At 38.6% G+C, this 21,133-nt stretch overlaps 1 protein-coding gene across 1 annotated transcript in view; it reads left to right on the top strand.

The window, feature by feature from the left end:
• Positions 1-21,133, top strand: part of PARK2 (parkin RBR E3 ubiquitin protein ligase) — a 1,159,373-nt gene that overhangs the window by 971,519 nt on the left and 166,721 nt on the right. The window contains exon 10 of the mRNA XM_012646791.1: positions 6,775-6,924. Coding sequence (XP_012502245.1) covers positions 6,775-6,924 — 150 coding nt within the window. The remainder of the gene's footprint in view (positions 1-6,774; positions 6,925-21,133) is intronic.

The raw sequence follows: 21,133 nt of genomic DNA, 5'->3' as shown, positions 1-21,133 counted from the left end.
GGTTTTGGCCAGAGTAGTCAGATAAATAGGACCACAGAGATCTGTGTTTCCAGGCAGTACTTTCAGTGGTGGATAATGGAATTTGTGTCAGATCAGAAAGGAAGGTAACCTTGGAGAGGGTCAATGGCCTGGGAGAAAACATCAGGTCGATTAATTAGAAGTCTTATAGAAGCTGAAGAATTTAAGCTATGTCCATACTTTAGGTAACTCTTTAGGCAAGAGATCTGGAAAGATACAAGATGGTGGTTGGAAAAAGACATATTTGGAATTGGGATTTCAGAGGTGGTGCAGTTTCTCAGGATAACAAGGCTTACAGAGGGATGATGAGAATAGGATGAAAAAAGGTCACCAGGATGAGAAGATATGCCTGAAAGAACAGATTTGTGGATGGTTCATTCATGCAGGAATTGGAGTCCCCAGATTGATGACAAGACTAGTAGCAGAGATGAAGCCTGAGCCAGAAGCTATGGCCTTCCAAGAATGAGCCACCTGGATTCACAAACCAACAGTGACACTCAGAGCTGTTTCTCTGGGACGAGCGGAAAGAGTAGAATAGTATGTGCCACAGACGCCATTGCTCTCTGCTGTGTGCCCTGTCAGGAGCATGGAGAGTTAGAGGTCCTGTTTCCAAAGTCTCCAGAAGTCTCTGCGGTCACATTGGCTGTAGGAACTCTTGTGAGGAAAACAGCTTACATGGCATCTGCCCCCATAGCCCTACCCTGCCTGTGGGGTGCTCCTGTGTATCACAGCGTGTAGAGGGACAGGAAGCCAACTGGTTTTGACCTCTTTTCCAGGAGATTTCACAACCACTAGGAGCTGAGATACTTTTTGGCATTATGTCATATGAAACATCTAAAAAAGAAAAAGACTTCAGACATTGCAATCCAGGATACAGTCTATTGCTCCAATTATTTTTTAATTGTTTGTTTTATTGTTTAATTGTTCAATGTGTTTCCTCCTTGCATTTGATCGCAGCCATCCTAATGATTGTTTTTCCTAGGCAATGAACAAGTCCGACCCTTTCTCTAGCCAGTTCACTTCATCAGTAGCTGACAGATGTCCAAGGATGAAAAGAACATTATTAGCAACAGAGCAGAGAATAAAAACAGCAGTGTGGCAGGGACTACCTCTGAGACTGTCACTAGCTCTCTCAGGCTAAAGACCTGCAAATGAAGAAAAAGAAAATGAAGATTACGGACAACTTAAGGAGTGCTTTAAAAAAAAAAAAATCTAATACATACAGAAAATAGGGCATTCTCTGCATAGCAGGGAGAAATGATTTAATCTTAAGCTGGTTCTCCTCTATAAAGTTATTTTAGATGTTTTTAATCCAGAGGAAGTTCTATAATAAACTATTTTTCATTTGTTCCCAAAAGATGACTGAGGAATAGTGAGCTGAATTTTTTTTTTTTTTTTTAATAAAAGGAAAAAAGAGAAAAAGAGGCAGCTTGGTGTTGTGGAAAGGGTGGGGTTTAGAATCACAGCCTGAGTTCTGCTGTGGGGTTATGGATTTCCCGTCGTCTTTGTGACTCTGGCCTCATCCGTTACTTCACGAGGTGGATGGAGAATTAACTGAGTAGGCAAAGTGTTGGCACAGTTGCTTGACACAGAGCAGTCATTCAGCGATCAGCAGCTCTGATCAGGACTTCTCTGTTCCAGGACGGAGTGGGAGAGGCGCCCCCACCCCCGGGAGTCCCCCACATGCTTTCCGCTAAGACTTAATAGAAGCTAGAACTTATGGGGGAAAGCAAAGGAGGCCCAAGAGCTGTACCTGAGTGCCCCCAAAAGGACACTCTGGAAAACACCACAACAGCATGAAACCAACCTCCTCCCCTGCTCTGAGGATTTGAAAGGGGCCGTGCAGCTCCCGGATCGCTGGCAAACGTCGAATCCTTCGACAGAACATTTGCCAGTTCTCCCAGTCTTAAGTTTTACCTGGGATCCCTGTACTTCACATTTCCTGCAGTTTTAAAATTTAGATTCTTTCTTGCTCTCTTTTCCTATGAAAGCATACCAAGTAAACATCAGGGTGAAGCAGCCCAGCCCCTCCTGCAGAGGACAGGCCTTTTGAATGATCTTCAGTGGCAGGGATATCGAGGCACAGTTCCTCCATAGCCAGACCCCTCAGCTGACCACTCATGTTCCTTTAACGTACTTACCAGGCAGTCAGCAGCCAGCAAGAACGAGGACGTTCACTGGTCCGTCTTGGGGTTTGAACTTGTGACCTTCACTTCATTATAGAGCAATTTTCTACCTAAACCCAAGTCTTCTGACTACCTACAGACCAACAAAGGACAACACCTATTTCATTATACTCTCCCATGACTCATTATTTAGATTCCTAAGATATGAGTTTATTGAAACGTCTGTGAACTTCATGATTTAAAATGAATATTTCCTGTTCTTAAGAGAATCCATGAGTGTACATATAAAGCTCAATAATTTACTGACCAAATAAATAAAATATAAAGCATAGCAATGAGTCAAGATTCTACCCAGGTAGGGCATACTAATGAAATGTATTTTTTGCTATAATCTGATGAAATATAGGAAAAAAAAAATTGTTATTGTTCTCCTTAGGTACAGAGTACTATGCTTTATTAATATTAACATTTATTTTCAAAAATTTTTGCAAAAATTGTATAATCAACTCAATTATTTTAGTTATCTATGCATTATCCACTTTATGAAAGCATATCTAGAAATTTGCAAGCCGGATTTAATGATAGCTTAAAACTGTTAGCACAGGTTGACATAGCATATCTACACAGACACACACACAGATGCTCACTGTCCATTCCAAAGACAAACCATGCACGAGTGACATTTAGATAATTTACTGCTTTTGAGCCCACCTGAGAATGGATTCTATGTAAACCCAGATCACATTACAAATTAATCACATTCCTCCAAGTTAGTTCTGCTTATAAAATGCTATTCAATATTGATAAGTAAAAAGTCCTTGGAAGTAATACAAGTAATATCAAGGGAAGAATGTTTGTTCCTTTTCACCAATTGGAGTCCATTTATTAATTACTTTACCACTATTGCGTATGTTTTATACTGATATAAATATAAATATTCTTTTCTACTTGGTGATAATTTTTTACAACTGTCCATTAGTGTACTCTCAACTTTGTGCCAGTAAGTGGTTAAAAGGAATCTATGGAAATGTGAGTCATATCTTGAAGGCAGATAAATAAGGATCTTTGCTAATGACATATGTAATTACATGTCCAAATTATCTTCTAAGTATATTAAGTTTTCTACAAATACTAGCACATTATTGATTCCAGGTCAAATGTTTTCATTGTAAATTTCACAATGTTAATTTAAAAAGTAATGTTTTCAGTAGGTATATTTCAGGTGTTGTATGTACTTTTTATGACTGAAATTTTCTTTTTCTTATACTTTTTAAATTTTTTAATTGACACATAATTGTTCATATTTATGGAGTATATAGTGATATTATGATACATATAATGTATAGTGATCAGATCTGGGTACATTAGCATATCCATCACCTCAAACTTTTATTATTTCTCTGTGTTGGGAACATTGAATATCCTCCTATATTTGAAACTATAAATATATTATTGTTAACTGTAGTCATGCTACAGTGCCATAGAACACTGGAACTTATACGTCAGAAATTACTAGGTATATATGTTAAAATATTAGTCTTCCTTTAGAAAAGGAATTATATGCTTAAATGCTCTGGAGTTTATCATATATAGAATAAATACAATAAAGTCATTTTCTATAAATTCCTTAGCTAACAAATGGAAAGAGGAACACAGTTTGACATATTCCATCAGTATTGAGACCACTGTGAATGCAGTCAGCAAGAATTTGTAAGGTGTTATTGGACTTTGTCAACAGGTTAACTTATTCCTAGTTAAAAGCTATTATCGTAACAGTAAAATTGCTTAACTAAATTAATAGATTGGATACCTGTCGTCAAATGAGAAAATAGCCAGTTACTTAAGAGCAACATATTTAAAATAATTATTTACATAGTTAAATTAAAACCATCCTGAATCACTGTTATTAATTCCCATTGCCATTGATAATTTTATTAGAATTGTTTAATTAATTACACTTAATGGAGTTAAATTTCATTAATTTATTCTACGGTTATGTAGTGTGTACCAACTATTGTCAAGATCTTATGCCAAACTTAGGGCAGACATGTACAAAAACAGACAAAGGGTGAGAGCAAAAGGTCTGTAATAAGGTCTAAAGGGCCTGGAGCACTTTAGGTCCCAAGAACTCACCACATTTAATGAACCAAAGATCCCTCTCAGGACAAAGCCCCACACTGAGGAGAAACTGCTCAGAACAGAAAAGCAAAAAAGGAAAGTGAAAGTCCAATTAAAACTGGGGCAGCACAGTTGGGGGATTGCAGCAAGTGAGCCCCATGGTTTTGAGCACTGCCCAAAACACCAGAAGAGAAAAATCTAGAGCCATTCAAAATCATTCTGTGGTTGCAAAAATCAGGGGCGATTTGTTTGAGTTAGACATTATTTTGGCTCTTTATTAATAAAGATATGTCACTAAAAAAAGTTATTCTGAATCCTACCTCTTTCTAACATTTCGGAGCTAATTTTATGTAAAACTGAGCAACAGAACAAAGGCCAAGGTAAAACCCTAACAGGAAAGAAGCAAGGTGAAATCCCACACAAAGGCGTTAAAAGGATAAAGAGAATGAGGAGCAGAAAAACATCTTTCCAGACAGTGAAAGAATGCCCTCAAGTCAGAGGAAAACTAAAATAACTATTTCAAAGTGAACTAAGTTATTAAGAAATTATACAAAAGTAAGTAATACATCAGATATTGTCTCAATAGACATGAAAATGCGTAGATTTTGTTTTGTAGACAACAAAAATAAGTGAAATTTTAAAAGGGACTTGAGAGAAGTTGATGGATTGAGAAGTTAGGTAAAGATCTAAAATACATATACTAGAAATTACATAAGAAAAACATCAAAGCAAGAGAATGGAGCACATACTAAAAGTTAAATTCAATGTAACTTTCCTGACACAGAAAGAATGCTTGTGAAAATTGATCCAAAAATGACCAGCACCAAGACATACCTAATAAAACCCCAGGATTCTAAAGAAAAGAAAAAAAATCCTTTGGGCATTTAGGCAAAAAAGATCAATTCACTTATAAAGGAAAAAAGAAACAGATTGTCATCAGGCTTGTCCATAAAACTTTATAACAGAAGAATATGAAGGAAGATATTTAAAATACTCAGGGGGAAAAAATGTGAGCGCAGGATTTTCTATTCAACCAAACTCATATTTAAGAATAAAAACCCTAAATAAACTGTCACTATGTAAGAACTCAGTGGATGTTTTTCCCAGTAACTCTTCCTGAGGAATTTAACTAGAGAACAAGCTTCAAATAACCAAAATTACTGGAAAGACATCAGAGCTCTCCAGGGGTTCCAGCGTCTTTCAGAATAACGGCCAGAATTCTCGTATCGGCTGTCAGAGACCCGCATTCCAGATGGCCAGGAGCTCTCTGACTGGCCTCTACTATTCGCCCCTTGTTCGCTCTGCCTGGGTCCCAGTGGGACCTCAGACAAGCCAAGCACAGAGGGACCGCAGGACCTTTATGGTGTCTGTCTGGAATGCTGGTTCCCCGCGGAGCCACATGGCTTGCTCTTCTAATCTCCTTCAGATGTTTTCTTAAATGCGCTTCTCGTAAGGCATTCTGTCATCACCACTTTAAAATCGGAACCATCTTCCCTGGAATCTCTCTCTTCCCTGTTTATTCTTCCCCTTCTCACTTGCCGCCATGCGAAATACTCAGTATTTATTGTCATGGTGTCGCAGATGAGGGCAGAGATGTTTGCTTCGTTCACTGCTGTACCCTCAGCACCCACAGTAGTGTCTGGCACAGAACAGGCTCTCGACAAAGGCTGCATAAATTAATTAATAATTGAGCAAGTCTATTTGACTTGATCTGAGCTTAGAGGATAATATGATCCAAGAATGTGTAGAGAGAACGCTCACTTGGGGCTGCAAGGAAGAAGAGCCTAGAAATGGTCCCAGGGAGTTCGGGTTTTGTCTTGCAGGCTGGGGAAGCCACTAAAGGACGTGGGGCAAGGCAGTGGCACAAAGAGATGAAGTCAGAGGTAAAGAGAATCATGCTGGAGGAATCAGGATGGTGATAAAAGGGAAAGGTCGTTCGTTAGCATTCGTCCTCTCTTCCTCCCAGCCGGACATGCTCACTGATGCCTCCTGGGTTGCCAACAATTATCATGAGGTAGAATATTGGGCCTGTTTTCAAAATGATTACAAACCTTGGAGAATCTCAAATAGAGACATGAAAATAAATTGCTTTATAAGATTGATAATGATACGTGTCCATCACTTAATATATAAATATGTTCCTTAAGTTTTATATGAAATAAGATTGTTCAAATACAGGTGGTGGAAGCAGTATCATAAAATACCAAACTTTGGAAAACCTCTTTTCTAAAAACAAGAACGCAAAGAATAAACACCTCGCGCATCCATCTTGCCAGTTCGAATTTGGAAGACTTTTTCTACTTAAAGCACACTTGGTCCTCCTCCATCATCCCCCTCCACACACACACACACACACACACACACACACACACACACACACACAGAATTTTTCACTGAAACTGGTTAAACAAGAAATCCCACACACCGACTATTAACCTTTTGGCTGAAACAGTGCATCTTAGTACACATGTGATCACTTTCAAAAGCTCCTGTTGCTCTTTGCTCTTTGCAGTACAACCGGTACCAGCAGTATGGCGCGGAAGAGTGCGTGCTGCAGATGGGGGGCGTGCTGTGCCCCCGCGCCGGCTGCGGAGCAGGGCTGCTGCCTGCACCAGGCCAGAGGAAAGTCGCCTGCGAAAGGGGCAGCGGCCTGGGCTGTGGGGTGAGTACCGCCTGCACCCCTGAGTGGTGTGTGCTGGTGTATTTGTTTGCTTTTGCAAGTGGGACGGGATTGTATTTTTATTTTATTTTCATTTTCCCTTTGCGCTCCGACGTCTTTGAATTGATGTATAAGAAAATAGATTTTAAATTCTTATATAGGGCCCCAGTTTCAAAAAATGTATATACTTATTCTAGGGGAGAGAGTAATATTAAGATTTTCTGCTTTGGTTGCTTATCAAAGTATTTACTCTAAGACCTTGTGAAGCAGTAGGCCAGACTTTTAAACTTTTCTTCCAGTGCTCAGCTAATTCAAAGAAAAAATGTATTCTCTCTTCAGAATTGCCTTTAAGTAGACAGGAGCAAAGGAGAAAGAGAATTTCCCATCAGTGATGTCTTAGTGACATTGTTTGCCTAAGTATTTCGAGAAATAAAATGAAGATTAATATGGAAAACTTGAAACGTTATTATGTTGTAAAAATCATTTTAAATAGAGATGAGCAAAACTAATGGTGCCTCTTAGGGAAGCAGAATAAGAAGCATGGAAAGTGTTTGTTCTGAGAGGTCAAACCATGTGACCTAGACGGCTTCTGGAATGAATCTATGGCTGCAAGCTGGCGGTAAGGGGGGAAGGAAGCATAACTCAAACACAAAAAGGCTTACTAGATTATAGGTTAAAATGACAAATGGATAATAATCCTGATATTAAATTTCATGCAGGCTGGAAAAGGAAGAAAAAGCGTATGTGCTCATAAAAGGCTATTGAATTTTGATGGGAAACATTTCTTTTAAAATTGCAACTTTATGAGAAGCTTTGTGCAAGAAGGGGCGCAGATAGCAGAGGCGTGTCACCCAGGCCCGGTTTTCGCTTGGTGCCGTAAAACACAGGTTGGCATCTGTTCCCCTAAGTCGGCCTTCCTATCTGTCCTGCGTTGGGGCTTGCAAAACCCTGGGGGAGAGAAGGAGCAGAGCAAGTAGAAGTTGGAAAATAATGAGATAGCATGATGCCTAAATGGAAAGAAATGCCGCTGGATTAATAATCGTGATTGTTACTGAATTTTTATTTTATTTTGATTTGTTCTGTTTTGTTGCTTTGGGAGGTGTGTTTGTTGTTTCGTGTATTCATCATCTATCGCTGCATAACAAATAACCCCAAATTTTAACAATTTAACATAATAAACATTTACCATCTCACAGAGTTTCTGAGGGTCAAGAATCACATATGAGTGGCTTAGCTGGATAGTTCTTGGAGTGAAAACTCAAGTAATGTTTGCTATCCTTAGAAATTATGGAAATCAAACCATACTCTTCAGCGTTAGTGGTCACCATTTACTGTATAATCTGCCAGAATTGTGTATAGCCTGAACAGGCTGCCAAATTCTGGGATCAGAATGCTAGCAAATGTTTTCTTCTAAAATGAGTTTTTGAGTAATTGTTTTTAACTTATGTCTAAATTGTGTGCTTCTGCTTCCTAATTGTTGACTGCTGTTCCAGTCTCTAAAGCTAGATTTTAAGATCTTAACTTTTGTTACGAGGTGCAGAATTTCTTTGGCCCATATTCTGCATTCAGTTGTTCACCTTGCTTTAAGAAGGTTTCATGTAATTTTAAGTTTTGAATGTCTTTACCTTCCCTTCGCTTGTAAGTAAATAACATACATATTTAAGCTCCAAATCGTGAGAAATTACTTTAGAAGTGAATTGAAATGTTTTGATATCTTTGTGTTAAGAAAGTTGGGGGGAAAAGTTTACCTAAAGGAGAATAGATACGTTCAGAATGTTTCTCCGTCCTTTGGCAATTCTAGGTAATGAGTTTCTATTTTATTTTGATCTGTTCTGTTTTGTTTTGGGAGGTGTGTTTGTTGTTTCATGTATTCATTATCTATCACTGCATAACAAATAACCCCAAATTTTAACAATTTAACATAATAAACATTTACCATCTCACAGAGTTTCTGAGGGTCAGGAATCACATATGAGTGGCTTAGCTGGGTAGCTCTGGCCCAGGGTCCCTCAGGAGGTTGCATCAAGCTGGGTAACAGTTACCTGAAGGCTTCACCAGGGCTGCAGGATTCACTTCCAAAGTGGCTCCTTCACGTGACTGCTGGCAAAAAAGACCTCAGTTCCTTACTGGCTACTGTTCTTCACCACACGGCCCTCTGCGTAGGCCATTTGTCCCCACAGTGGCAGCTAACTTGCCCCAGAGCAAGTGACCCAAAAGAGAAAGCAAAGAGGAAGCCGCAGTGCCTTGCAGGACCTATCCCCAAAGTTGCGCACCATCCCTCCCACTTTATCCTGCTCATTCGGAGTGAGGTTCTAGATCCAGCTTACTCTTAAAGGGAAGGGAGGGGAATTTGGCTCCATCTTGAAAGAGCATCAAAGAATCTATGGGCATGTTTTAAACCACCACAGTTTGCAATTTGAAGAAATTAAAAAAGAGCTCTAAGAGAAATGATTTTCTAAAGGATACACTTTACACTTTCCCTTCCCTCCCTGTCTTCTTCTGTCCAGGTCTTCACACTCTTTTACAAGCCAATGTCAATTCCCACTGCTTTAGCTGCTCAGCAGAGATCAATAGACCTCATCATTGCCCTTTTTATTCGAATCCCAAACTTTCACAAAAGGATGTTAACCCACCTTAAATGCTGAAGGAATTCCATAATGATTTAAAAGGAGGTTGGATTGGATGTCTTAAGTTCAAATCCTGACTCCACAAACTACTGGTGTGGCCTTAATTTTTCTCGATTTCCTCATCTTTAAAGTAGGGTATATAAAAGTAATCATGTATAAGGTTATTGTGAATACGAAATGAGATAATGTAGAAATGTTGCTCAATATTTTCTAGCAGTCAGCTTCCAGAGGAAAACCCTATCAGTTGGTCAATTAACAACGTCCTTGGAAGCTCATTTCCGGGCTTTACTTCTTCCTTCTTTCTCTTCCCTTTCTCCTAATGTGTGCTGTTTTGCTGCGGTTTGTACATCTTTGTAAGCTGCCAGTCTCCTCTGGACTTGAAGATGGTAATGGAAAGCTGTTGTGTGAAAGAAATTGTGGTTAGATTACGTTACTTCTGAGGTAGAACATGGCCCAATACATAGAAGCCAGAAGGAGATGAATCTCTTCTCACTCTTTGCTCTACACTGTGGGCAACCAAGAACAAAATGGGTTGCCCCAGGAAGTACTGAGTGCCTCATCCTAGACAGTGTTCAAGGAAAAGTCATTGGTAGCAAAGCTACTGAAGAATTGTAGAGTCTTAGATGTGGAAGATGTGATGCCCTAGACATCAGCTGTAGTGGTTCTCAGGGTGTGGTTCATGGGATTATTGTAAGACACCTGTGCTTAATTTTATCCTCAACTATTTGCAGATACAAAGAGCACAACTCTTACTATGTGGGTGTGCAAGAGATGTTTACTGTTACAGAAAGGATCTTAAGTGTAAAAAGGTTGAAAACCAAATTTTCTGTCATTCGTGGGATTTAAAAATTAAACCTTAGGATATCTTGTGAGATGCCCATTGCCACACATGTTCAGAGCTGAACACCTATGTCTTGGGCTGCAGGCTGCGATGGTTCTAATCTTCTAGTCATTCCACCCACCACTGTGTGCCTGGATGGCCCTCCATACGTCTGTGGTTGCTCTTGGATATAGTTTCTATCTCAAGAAACAGACTTCCATGTTTTGAATAACTTGGGCTTCAATAGGTACTACAGTTAGTATTTATAACCTTCTTGTTCAAACATGTAGGAATGTCCACTGGAAAATCAGATTCCCTGACACTGTGCTTTACTGTATCTCTAGCTTATCTGTCAGCTGAAGAGCAATGTATATTAGCTAACAGGAAGGCAAGGATTTCCATTTAAATGATAATGTCAGTCCATCTAGGAAAGACCTGATAGACATGTGATGGATACAGCAATTTATTACCATTACAAAGAATTATTTGAAAGTACTACTTCCCAGGATTCAAGTTGAACCATTCTGGTTTCAAGTCTTTCTTTTCTTGTCCCAAGTCTTTACATTCCCCTCCTCAGTAAATCATGTATTTGGAGTTCAACGTTCATTGAATGAATGAATGAATGAATAGGATAGAATAAATAAGTGAGTTAGTCTAAACAATGTAGGAGTAATATACTATCATTTTTAATAAACTATCATTTTTATTTTCCAGTTTTAATCACCATTTACCCCCATATTAGAGTTGCTTACCTTGCCTCAACAAAGACCTCTTCAAAAATATTTAAGCACCTTTTTATACTTATACAATACACAGTATTTTAACAGCACACATAGTACACTATTCAGAACACCAAAATTATACTATGTTTCGAGATCCACAAAAGGTTGATTAGGAACCTGAAAGTACTGCAAACTTTACAGAGTTTATATTCCCTATCAAAGGTTACACGCATGGCCAAGTGAAGAGTCTTGCACGTGAAGGTATATAAAATGTCTTATACTTGGGAGCACTGAGATTTTAGTTTTGACTCAACACAGAATATTTTTACATTGATAGAACTCAACAAAGAATATATTTTGGGATCAAATACCAGTCCGACCTCACTCTGCTAAGCCTGGATCGTATTTTCACTACTGCTCATAAAAATATTAATTGATTTCCTGAGGAATTCATGTTATGCAGTATTCCTTTTTCTGGCCTTCTTGCTATTCATCAGAAGCATCTCACAAACTTTTATGACTCCGATGGAAAATGTTGACATGTTTAATACCGGAAAACAGCCACAAAATATTGAACACATTATACTCACTGACCTGTGAATGCAGAAAGCAATGGCAGTCAAACCTTGTGAGTTACCTATAAATAAAACTTCTTTATCATATTTGATATTGTCTGAAATATGTGTCTAAGAGATAATTTCTTAAAATAATGGAGATAATTTCTTAAAATAATGCTTGAAATTGGATGAAAAGTTTTCTTCTGTTTTAAATTAGAAATCCAAAGACAAAATTTAATAACAACTGCAAAAAAAAATACACATTTAAATGAAAACCGAAGATCTTTTCAAATCATATTACTGACAATAAGTTAAAAAAATAAGATAGAATTTCTTAAGGTATCTAACAGTCACTCCCCCTTTTAAGGAATAGCATGTTGAGTGTCTCTGAAGCAGATTTATTCGGGAACTACTGAGGCATTGGCCTTGGGCTCCTCATCTGTATGGCCCTTCCCAAGTCCTCTTAACCAAGTTCATCTTCTTGCATTGTTTTCCTTAAAAAGAGTTTCAAAAATTGCATAGACTAAAGTTGTAAAGCCTCCACCAAACATGGATCTAGACCCGAGCAAATATGGGCTATGACCTATTCGTGCAAAGAAACTTGTGTATGTTTTTGTTGAAAATGATGATTTTGAACTAATAATAATAGCATCAATATAATGTTGAAGATTTTAATGAAATGAGAGTGTAAACCTCATTTTCAGTCTCTATGTAGGAAAGGAGTTGGAGAAGCCAAATGGTGATGAAACCTAGCTTTTTACTCAAAGATCTAACTAATGATAGAGTTAAGAATGTGAATTAACAAATAGATGCAGAGTCCTTTTGTTCCCATGTGTGGAGCACAGAAATAGAAAACAAACTAATGATCAATATTTAATAATAAAAGAAAAAAGAGAATATTACTGTTCCTATTCTTTAAGGTTATTTTAATTCATTTTTATAAAAAATGTATAATTAATTAAATTATGCTGAAATATTTTGTAAACTGTATTTGGTTCTCCATCTCTCTTTTTTTTAAATACTAGAGATTAAAATCTAGACTCCAGATGTAGGTGGTTTACATCATGATGTTTTCAAGGAAATACGAAAAAGGACAGGTATTTCTCATGGCAACTAATTGTGGGTCCCGCAGGTTGAGCTCCAGGCTGTCCTGATAACCTTGTTTGACTACAGTATGTAGAGATGGAAGCATATCTTTTGGCGCATTACTTTTTGATATACAAGATGTTCTTCATCAAAAATCATTTTAAAAGGAAAGCTAATGTTATGAAATGTCAAAGATATGCATACCATGTTTATTTGACATGTGTCCAAAAATCTAATTTAAACTCTAAGTAAGATTGGCTCATTTACAGATTGGAAATAAGTCTCGCTAGACTTTCTGCCTCTGAGACAGCTTGAAGCGCAAAGATAGAAAGCTTTGGAGAGTATTTATTTTAATTAAAGAAGCTGTTTGCAAATGTACAAACAAGTTCTGCATTCCATTCCTCTGGAGAGCATTAATCAATTGGCAAATGTTCCTAGAGAGTGTTCTGTCGTTTAAAGTACAGTTGATCCCTGATGAAAAATTTGGGGGCTGGGTGCCAGCCCCCTGCGCGGTTGAAAATGCATGTATAACTTTCAACTCCCCAGAACTTCACTGTGAATTGCTTACTGTTCACTGGAAGTTTTACCGATAACATAAACAGTCGATTAACACATATTTTGTACGTTATGTGTATTATATACTGTACTCTTACAATAAAGTAAGCTAAAGAAAACAAAATGTTATTAAGAAAACCATAAGGAAGAGAAAATGTATTTACTAGTCATTAAGCGGAAGTGGATCATCATAAAGGTGTTCATCCGCATTGTCTTCACATTGAGTGGGCTGAGGAGGAGAAGAAATTGGAGGATTTGGGTGTTGCTGTCCCAGGGGTGGCAGAGGTGGAAGAAAATCCACATATAGGTAGAGATGAACAGTTCAAACCCATGTCGTTCAAGGGTCAACTGTATATACTTTTTAATCCAACACTGACCACTGAAAATTCTGCTTGTCTTTAGCCAGTTTTTGTTGAAATAAAGAGAAGTACAAAATAATTACACTTTTTCAAAATTGCAAGATCCGTCCCTTTGAATAATGTGTTAGGAAATTAGTGTTGTGGCAAATTGATTGGGAAACCCTTCTTTAGCTTTGCAAGCTACAGAGAGCTCAGAACAGTCCAGAAAACAGACTTCTGAAGACAGCATCATTTCTGTGCATTTAATTTGATCCTGCTCTGACCTCTGTCTAGGGCTGTGCTGTCCAACATGGCAGCCTCTAGCCACATGTGGCTATTTAAATTAAAATTAAATAAAATTAAAAATTCGTTTACTTAGTCATAGTAGCCACATTCTGAGTGCTCAGCGGCCACATGCAGCAAGTAGCCACTGTTTTGGACAATGCACATATATCCCATTTTCATCATTGCAAAGAATGCTATTGGACAGGGCTGATCTGCAGAAAGACTAGGACATCCATCCAAGGAGTAGCATTTGCATACTCAAAGTTTCCTGTGTCTTCCAAAGCACTTTGACCTCTTCAGTTGTAATTAAGGGGGAAAACAATCTTTCTAGAAATAAAGCAATTTCTGGAGTACGAAAACGTAGAGCAGTGTTTTCCAAAGCAAAGATCATGCAACACAGGTTCCCAGGGATGTTACCAGGAGCAGGGTTGGAGTGGAGGCGGGCAGAGAGATGGAGCAGACATCCATGATCAAAGTGCTGGAGGCACCAGTTAAACTAGATTAAACTGGTTTCTTTCCTGTAAGACTAAAGCTTTCAATATGCAAACATGCATTTTGCTTGAACAAGTGGAATACCTAAACTCTGTACAGCAATAACTACCTTGTGTGTGGTACATTTTATAAGACAGTTGTTTCAAGAAACAACTTGGGAATCAGATCATTTGATTATTTTTTTAATACATAGTACTGAGTAACATACTGCTAATCACAATGAGCTAGTGAAATCTAAAAATCAGAACCATTAGGCTCACAATGTTTTCCTTTTTGAAGAGCACTAATAAAAGTATGATTTTTTAAATTGTATGCCATATTCGTCTCAAGTGTGTTGAGACTACAGTACATTTTATAGTAAAATCTTTTTATTTCTAAAACTGCCATTGATAGATATTTTTATGGGTTTAAGATCAATTAGAGAAAATAGAATGGAATTTTATGATTGTGTGTGGTTATAACTCATTTTGCAATGGTCCTATCAAGTATGAGATTTTCAAATTTCATAGAATAAATTATATTATGGTAAAAAAATATTTTCACAGGGTGTAGTGTCAATCTCTGTGAATCTCATAAAATGTTAACTGCATAGGACACTATGATAATAGCAAAAGAATCATGACGTTTAGATTTTTGGTTTTTCTTCTTATGCTTGAAGAATGACCAGCACGATGGTGATGTAGTGCTTGGGCCCAGCCCACTGGAACTGCCTGGCGGGGCCGGTTTGAATCTCCTCATGTCTGGCATTCTGAATGGTGACCCTCTCTTCCTCTTTCCAGAACGATTTTACAATAGACAAAATTTGGAAACAATCAAATTTTCAATAACATTGTGGTAAATATGTTTTTGACCTATCTGTGGATAGGTCATGGAATACAATACCCTGTTACAAAGAGTGAGATCAGTCTGTGACCTGGTATGGAACAATTGTTAATACAGAGAATTGAGTGAAGAGCACAGAAAAAGATCAATGCTCGTAAATGTATAAAATCTTTTCTGGAAATAATTTAAGAAACCCTATTAACAGTTGTTACCTTTGGGTAGAGGAAGTGAGGATGTGAAGAAGGAAGTTTCACTTTTCAGTTTATGACTTTCTGTTATGTTTGAATTCTCTAAACATGTAGATAGATTACTGTTCCTTTTTTATAACATAAGGGACTATCTGAGTTCATGTGCTCCTTTTTTTCCTTAATTAAACTTCTGGTATAAGGAACTTAGTAATGTCACTTGTTAAAAATAAAAACAGTGTGACCAATAATTAAATTAGACAGAATTTTATGCCGTTTCAGACATAGTGTTTCTTTGGGGTTAGACTCAGGAGAAGTAAACATGCTTCACTGGCAGAGGTCGAGGGCATAAACCACGTCCCTAAAGCCTGGCCACTGTCCCCAGGAGGAGCTGGGCCTGCAGGTGGTCCAGCTGGGCATTCTTTCCAGCTTGTAACCTGCACAAAACATGCTCTCCTGTCATACCGATTTAGTTGAATAATGTATTTTTTTTAATGGGAATGAAGTCTGCTGGGAAATTTAATTTATATTCCCAAAATAAGTTCTATGAAACATATTCCCAAATGCACTGAGCAGCCAGTGCCAATGAGTGAATTTCATTTTTTATGTAGTTTTTAGATAGTTTAAGTACTTCCTGAATTAAGGTAAAATACATCCCAATGCTAATTTACACATACATGTATTCTAAACTGTTGGTTTTTTTGCTTACCCCTTAAGAGTAAGGGCGAGGATTGCCTAGCACAGCGCCCAGAGCATAGCACAGTAGACTAGTGGAAGGTCAAAGAAGCAGCACACCTTTACTCCGCACTCAAACACAGACACGAACGCCAAAGCCAGCCCTCGCTAACTGCTGTTACAGCTATTTCCAATGACATGTAGACAGAACTTGATGTGGCCCAGAGTAAGCACTCAGCATTAGAGTAACATGCGTTTCTCATGCTTGTCAAACATTCCTTGGGAAAGGCTAAGTCTATAAATTATTAGATCAGTTCTCTACAAGCTCCTGGGAGGGAACAGGGCTTTTCCCAGGTAAAGTCCAGCTGTTCCCATTGACAGTTGTCTCCACAGGTCTGTAACAGATGCAGAAATTGTGTGTCCCAGGATCCCAAGAAATTCAGCCTGCTTTCTGCCTTCTCTGCTGGGCATTTCAGTGGGCCCAAGGGTTCTGCCAGTTGAGGTCCTCAAAGATTCACTTTTGCTTCTTCAGCACCGAAAATGAATGAGATCTAAGAATGGAAATTTGAAGGACCCCTAAGCAAATCTGATCTGGCCTGGCCTGATTCTGAGTCCTACCTCCCCTAAGACTTGGAAGCTCTCAGGAGGAACACCTGGCAGAACAACCTGAGCCTACTACGCAGGTCTTTGTCTCACCTGTCCATTTAAAGGTTTATGTTATGGATAGAAACTAAGAAGCAGATTTTTTTTTATGTCCATTTTATTTAAGGATTTCTTTCCAGGAGAAGAAAAAAAAAATCAAGGTAGACTACAAGGCCATTCTTGAACTGGGGTCAGAATAAGTATAAATAAGTATAAAAATAAAAAGGAATCCTTTCAGAGGGAGAGAACTCTCGCCGATGCACTCTAGGAAGCAGTTTGTTAAGTGTATTGCTGCACTTCCAAAAAGAAAGCAATTTTCTTCCTCCTTTCTGTAGAAGCAGGCCCAGAATGCCTGTTTCTTTCCCAATCCACGCCACCGTTACTCTCTTTTAGAAAGAAATAACATTGTTCCTGACATACATTCTTCTTCACAAAGCCATGTTGGTTACAGACCAGAGTTCAGTGACAGTCTGGGAATTTGATGCCGAGTGATGTTTTCCAGTTCCTCTCCAGTTATTAGTGTTAAACTAACAGGTCTGTAATTCAGAGAAGTCTGTATTAGCCATTCCTGTGGTCCCCTCCCCACCAGCCGGGCCCACTCACTGCAGAATTTCACCCATCCCTAAAGAACTCGAACCAAATTACCAGGTTTTGTATTGTGTTTTTCTGAGAACCTGAAGTGTTCTTTAAGTATGCAAGGCTGCATATTCACACTGCCTGATCATCTGGAGGAAATAATAAGAGATACTGATTCCAATCGACTTATAAGTTAGTCTTTTGTAGAAATAAGATGGAATTGTACTTGCTGGATTTTCAAAAAATGTGAAGCTTGGGATGGATGCCTCCTAGAAGAGGAACCCCCAGTTATTAATCAGCCTTGTTTAGACCATTCACTTAAATAGTTTTACAACCTAACAGGAAGTAGATAGCAAAGCTCTATTCAGAAGATAGCTGCTGTTTGGAAAGAAATAAATCTAAATCAAAGTAAGCCTCTGTTATGTGAAGACATGGCTGGGCTTCTGTATAAGCAGCATTGTATCATTGTAAAGTGCAGACGCTGCTTAATCAATAAGAAAAGTTGAAGTAGAAAGATAGGATTAAAGAGATAAGATCTTTGTTAGACTAAATCTATTGACCCAGAACTTCCTATAATGGAAACTGCTTCACATTGTGAATGTAAGCGGGATTTTAAAAAGGTCTCAAACTTGGTGTTCAGAGGCTATCTCACTGTGTATATTTTTAGTTTGTTACTCTAAAGAAAACAAAGATTGTTTTTGTAAGACCTCAGAAAAGAACTAAACTTCCATAGTAAACATAATTTAGATAAAACACTTTACTGAGTATACTTTTAATATTCTGAGCGTCACTTTAAACATCATTGATATATGATCAGAATTTGGCAGGGACACAAATTATCCCAGAAAGTTAAGAAATAACCAGCATGAAACCTCCTCTAAAGGCTATTCACCTTTCCTGTGCAAACAGGACTGCTTGCTGACAGAGTACGACTCTCAGCACCTGGCCACTGGCCCTGCAGGGGTGAGCGTCTCTCAGGTCGCTGTTAGAATGTGCCTGTGCACAGGCAGACAGGTTGTAGTCCGCAAAGTCGGTTTCCCTCCTGACATCCATCTCCCCTTTTTCTTGCTAAGAGAACACTGATATTTTTCCAATATGTACCTCTTTAGGAGATGACCTCAATCCCAGGTCAGCAGTGAGTCCTGAGTAATCTAAGACATTCTGCTAACCCCCTGACCCTTGCTAACAATCAGGTTTGGAAAGATACGGGTCTTTCTGGACTTGATTGCACTGCTGAGTTAATCAGCTCTAAAGGCACTCTCTTGCTGAACTGCCTGTTATGGATTATAATATATTTCCTTTCTGTTTAAGCCAATTAAACTGTTTCTCCAGCCAGAATCTCTTAATAGGTACACAGACATTTATTTTTCTTAATATTGCCCAAAGGAATGCATTCACTAAGGACTTTGGGCAAATAACAACAACGAAAAAAAAAAAAACTTGGTAAGAACTTTTTAGTAGCAGACAAAATCACCTTCAGATTATATCCCATAATATTTTTTGTGTCCACTATAACTGTAACCAGCAATAAAAAATTTCTTTTTGTTCGTCTCTGGCTAAATGGATTGTAGTATACACCATTATATTATTCAGGCATTAGTTCCGTGGTGTGTAGCCAAGACCCAAAACAGCAGTTGCTCAAGTAGAAGGAAGTTTATTTCTCTTTCTCATAAAAATCTTGGACTCGGATGTTCTGCTCCTCAAAGTGTTTAGTCGCCCTCACCTACGTGGTACAAGCTGGCTCAGCACTGTGTCCGTGTTTCAACCAGGAACAAAGGGGAAAGAGAAGTGGTCATTCCCATCCTCTCTGAGGTCAACTGCAGAAGTGGCACACAACACTGTCCTCATACTCCATCAGAGAAAAATTAGTTACACGGCCATGTGGCTAGCCCCAAAGGCAGTGGGAAATATCTTTACTCGGGGTGCTATGTGAACAGCTAAAAACTGTTCTATGAAGCAAAGGGCAAATGAATGGTGGGGAACAAATGTCAGTCTCTGACACACCCAGTATCTCTTCTCTCCCCTTTTGTCCTCACTTAATTGCCATCCACTTCTCTACAGTCTCAGATCTATATTTTCATGCAGGTAAAATAAATCTTCTGGGAAGGATGCTACTTCTGTTTTATTTCTAACAGGACTGAGTACTTGCTTGGTGATTTTTTTTTTTTTAAGCAATATATTCTTTTCACTTTATTCCCAGGCATAAAAAAATGAGACCTCCAACTCTCAATAATACCCAGAAAATTGTATTCTCCCCTTACATTGAAAGGCGTTACCACAATAACCTTATGAATTTGTACAAATAAACAGAATTAGCATTCAGTATTGCCATAAACTGAAAGCAGAGGTACAATTCTAGAAAATTCTCTAGTTGGAATGACGTTTTCACCTCCTGATCTTTTTGTTCTCTTTTTACATACAAATGTACTGCTAAACCATGTAGAACCACACATACCACAGATTAAAGATTTTGGAGCTACAAATTGAATATGATATTTCACGTAGCACTTGGGGTAATATCAGCTTCTGATTTACATTTCTAGCAGAAGTCGTAGGAGTGTTAGCGTTTATTCTTCCATCACGATCACTAGAAATCATGCTGTTTTCAGCAACTAAGCTATTCTAATAAGAAACATTCGCTAGAGAGAAAAATTCAATATATCCTTTCTTATACTTAAATAATACTTGTAAGGGGAGATTATTTATTCATTCTATACACATTAATTGACTATCGAGTCCATATGTGGCACTGTAGTGGACACTGTGGTCACACAAAGGTAGACACAGCCACTGTGCTTGAGAAATACATAATCCAGTGAGAAGAGGGCAGGGCGCAGCTACGGAAGCAGCATGTCTACGTGGCCACACGCAGTCGTGCCAGGTCACGTCCCTCAGAAACCCAGGACAGTGAAGGGCCTTCGTCCCCAGTTCCCATATCACCTTAACATACCTGGATTTCACACTCGTCGCGTTGCTTGTGTGTATACCACTTACCCCCACTTTAATCCGTGGGGACCTGGCGGGGTGAGCAGGGGCCACATTCTATTCATTTCGTGTCCTCAGCATCCACCAGGGAATCCAGCACACACATGGTGGCGCGATGAGAGGGAAATGTTTGGAATGATCGAGAGTGGGGAGCTTCATTAAGAGCATGGAAGGATAGAGAAACTGCCTGGAAGTGGAGACTGAAATATTTCAAGCACAAGATTCTGCCCGAGTGTCCAGGTGCAGGCGGGGGACGGGGTGGGGGTGGTGCCGAAAACAAGACCAGGGAGCACAGAGTGGGTGCTGGGAGGAGCCCAGGGCTCAGGTGAAGGAAGGGGGTCTTGTGGGTCACCGAGGATTCTGGACTTTGTCCCACTGACCATGAGGACCAGCAAGCAAGGGCTTCTGGGGGAGTAGCGTGGCCCGATCTCTGGGAAAGAGTAATTTAGTGTGGGTGTGGGGCAAATGGATGGAAAGGGCATTCGCTGAAGTCACACAGACCATTTAGACCAATATTATCTTGTATTAATATGTAACCCTCCTAACAACCTTGCAAAACAGAAATCACTATCTTTTTTTCCTCATACTAGTTTTTCAATAATTATTTTAAGAATTTAGTGTTCCGGTATTATATTCATTTAAAACTAATACCTCAGGGAAGTGGAAGATTTAGATCATTTTTTTTGTTTTAGAGATTATTTAGAAATTGAATTCACAACCACTTCCTATAAAATGTTTAACAGATAATGTGTAATAATAATAATGCAAGGCACACTATGTAATATTTCCTCACCTATCTTTATTATGCTACATGATTTACTGCCTTTTATTTTTTAATCTAAAAA

This window comes from Propithecus coquereli, unplaced genomic scaffold (assembly GCF_000956105.1).
Source record: "Propithecus coquereli isolate 6110/MARCELLA unplaced genomic scaffold, Pcoq_1.0 Scaffold25, whole genome shotgun sequence".
Taxonomy (NCBI): Eukaryota; Metazoa; Chordata; class Mammalia; order Primates; family Indriidae; genus Propithecus; species Propithecus coquereli.
This window is presented reverse-complemented; position numbering and strand designations above follow the sequence as displayed.